At 31.5% G+C, this 3,019-nt stretch overlaps 1 protein-coding gene across 1 annotated transcript; it reads right to left on the bottom strand.

Moving 5' to 3' along the window:
- Positions 1-1,091: 1,091 nt before the first annotated feature.
- On the bottom strand, positions 1,092-2,005 carry LOC105124951 (zinc finger protein ZAT11-like). Its single transcript, XM_011025216.1, has one exon. The coding sequence runs from the start codon at positions 1,812-1,814 to the stop codon at positions 1,281-1,283; it is 534 nt and encodes a 177-aa protein (XP_011023518.1). The 5' UTR covers positions 1,815-2,005; the 3' UTR covers positions 1,092-1,280.
- Between the last annotated feature and the right edge of the window lie 1,014 nt (positions 2,006-3,019).

The following is a 3,019-nucleotide window of genomic DNA, read 5'->3' as shown; positions in this document are numbered from 1 at the left end:
AAATTAATATTTTTAGATTATTTTAATGTGTTGATTTTAAAAATAAAATAATATTATTTTATATATTTTTATATAAAAAATAATTTAAAAAATAACCACAATTAAAATAGAATTTTTAAGCCAATCTTAACAATCAATCATGATGAATCATTGACACGATTTTGTAGCGTATACTGATTCACTACGAAAGGGAAATTTTAGGGAAGCTACACGTACACATTGAATGTATGCATTTTAGATACACATGAATGGACTTCAAGTTAAGCTTCACAATAAGAATAATAATAAAAAAAAATTAAACTTCAGGTTATCAAGGAAAGTTCCCAGCTGACTCTTCAATATAGACAATCAATGCCATAAAAAGCCCATAGCAAGAGAAAGAAATTTAATCAACAACAAGACAATCTCTCAGCTCCCTCTCTGTATCTTCTTCCTCTTCTTCTTCTTCAATTTTGAGAATTACATTTTTACATATGCAAGATGGATTTTCCTTCTCCCCCTTTTTTTCTCCTTAAAATATTCATAAAACAAAATTTATGTGCTAAAACCTCATTTAATTATCCAATATACAATCACCAACAAAGCTTGGTATCTGCACTTCTGTTCATGTGCGGTTTCGTTTTCCTAAAGGCATCGGATTTGAGAGCCTCATTTTAGGTTACAAATTAAAATCACCCCCGTAACTAAACGTCCTCTCATTTTTCCAGATATTTAAATTTGAGTTATCCTAATCTGAAATCTCAGACTAATTTTAGCCACTGGACCAGCTCTTTGAGAGAGTGATCATCACTTCTCATTTGTAAATTTTTCCTCTTTCCAATTAATAAGGAATACGCGAGAACGAAAGCTAAATCTCTTAATCAATTATAGCAATAATTAATGCTTGACAGGTAATTACAATCACCTCTCATCACAAGTTCAATTATCAGGGTACACATCATCTTTGCCTCATGATGACGTAATAAAGCTTAGCAATAATTAATGCTTGACAGGTAATTATAATCACCTCCCATCACAAGTTTAATTATCATGGTACACATCATCCTTGCCTCATGATGACGTAATAAAGCTGATTATTTGAAGTAATTGAATGGAAAGGAAATTAATACCATGAGCTAGCTTCTAATTGCAGGTCTATGAACAAATGAACAAATATAAATACAAGATGGCAAGTGTTCCTATATTCAGTGGGAAAAAAAAGGAAGCAGAAAATGAGAAAACCTACAGGTCTAGCATATCATGATGAGCCTACACGTGTACGATCTAAAAGAAACAATAATCTAAGTATATATAGGAGCTGCCTTTCCTAGCTTGAACAACTCCATATCATTCTCATTAGGAGTCAAATTCAAATCCAAACACAAAACCCTCCTACTGTTAGATTTCTTCACGACAGGAACTACTTGCTGATGATCAGAACTAGGAAGGCTCAAAGGATCCGCAGGCTGGTTTTGATCATTCAAGGCAGCTCTATGTCTCCTCATATGACCACCCAGAGCTTGCCCTATTGCAAACTCTAGCCCACAAATAGAGCACTCGTGTGTTTTAGGCTTCGCCGGCGATTGAGACTCGAAGCTTCCTTCTCCTCCCATCAACTTAGGCTTCTTGTGACTTGCACGGTGACCACCCAAGGCTTGAAATGATGGGAATTTCCTGCTGCATGTTTTGCACTCGAAAACACGACTCGGAGAATTATTGTTAACGGCGTGATCAAAGGAAGGGAAAGAATATGCTTCCCTTCCTTTAGATAGAAACACCAAGCAATTTGCCATGTTTATGCTATCAATCTCTCTCGCACACAAACTTCTCTTCATGGTTACCCAGATATAGAAATGTGAGCTATAAGGATTTTGTTGCTATGGTTTCAAATGTGAAAAGGATATTGGATCGCTTAGGGGCAAAGTAATGGAACTATGTAGGTGTCTTATCGGTGTAGTATTTATAAGATCGTTTGGTTCGTGTAACTAATTGTGTGAGCTGTACAACTATACATGTTTTGACTTTTATAGTTGACTTTCATTTGAATGACATTTGTGCCCTTGAGGCGATGGATACGAAAGTGAAAGAGAGACGGGGTTTTGGGGGATTAAAAAAACTTAATCACTCAAAGGAGGACTAATTAATTGTGAAAATGAGCCGACTAGGGGAACGTAAGCATGACTGAAAGTCTGAGCCACCAGCTCAGAGAACGAGTCATGAGTAAGTGAGCCCTCCCTGGAACCATCAGTTTTCTAGAAAAATCTTAAGGTTATATTTTAAACAAATTTAATTTTTTTTATTTTTTAAATTAATATTTTTTAATATCTATAAATTATTTTGATGCTTTATATCAAAATTAATTTTTTAAAATAAAAAAATATTATTTTTATATAAAAGATATTTTTAAAAATAACCTAACTATAGTTTTAAACAAGTATTTTTTTTGCTGTACTTTTTGGACCAATACAAAAATTTCAGCAAGTGGTAATTATATATACTTTTTTAATTATTGGATGGTGGGTATATGCATCCAGTAAGAAGGAAATTTCACTGCTTGCATTGCTCTATGTACAATAAATTTTTTAATTTTATCATGAATAAGAAAGTGCTTATTTTTTTTGTAAGATCATTAATTAAATAATACACATTCATTTTATTTTAGTTATAAACCAAGGGTTACAAGTTAGTGTTAATTTTTATTGTTACGTTGCATAAAAGATAGGTTAAAAAAACATTTTTTATTACAGCTTTAAAAAACTAGACTTAACAATAAAAATTGATTAAAAATAATGTGATGTAGATTATTTCATATAAAATAAATAAAAAAACATGTTATTTTAGATTTTAAGGTTTGAATTGCAATTATATGTGTGGAAGTGCAATTAAAAAACATGTTATTTGGCTATTCAAACATTTTTTTTTCTTATGATAATAAATGTGAAACTGTGTAAGAAGAAGAAGAAGAAGTAGAAATAAGATATATGTATGTATGTATGTATGTATGTTTTTCTTTAATTTATTTTTGTGTATAATTAATATA

The sequence above is a fragment of the Populus euphratica genome, unplaced genomic scaffold (assembly GCF_000495115.2).
Source record: "Populus euphratica unplaced genomic scaffold, PopEup_1.0 scaffold1.1, whole genome shotgun sequence".
NCBI classification, from domain to species: Eukaryota; Viridiplantae; Streptophyta; class Magnoliopsida; order Malpighiales; family Salicaceae; genus Populus; species Populus euphratica.
This window is presented reverse-complemented; position numbering and strand designations above follow the sequence as displayed.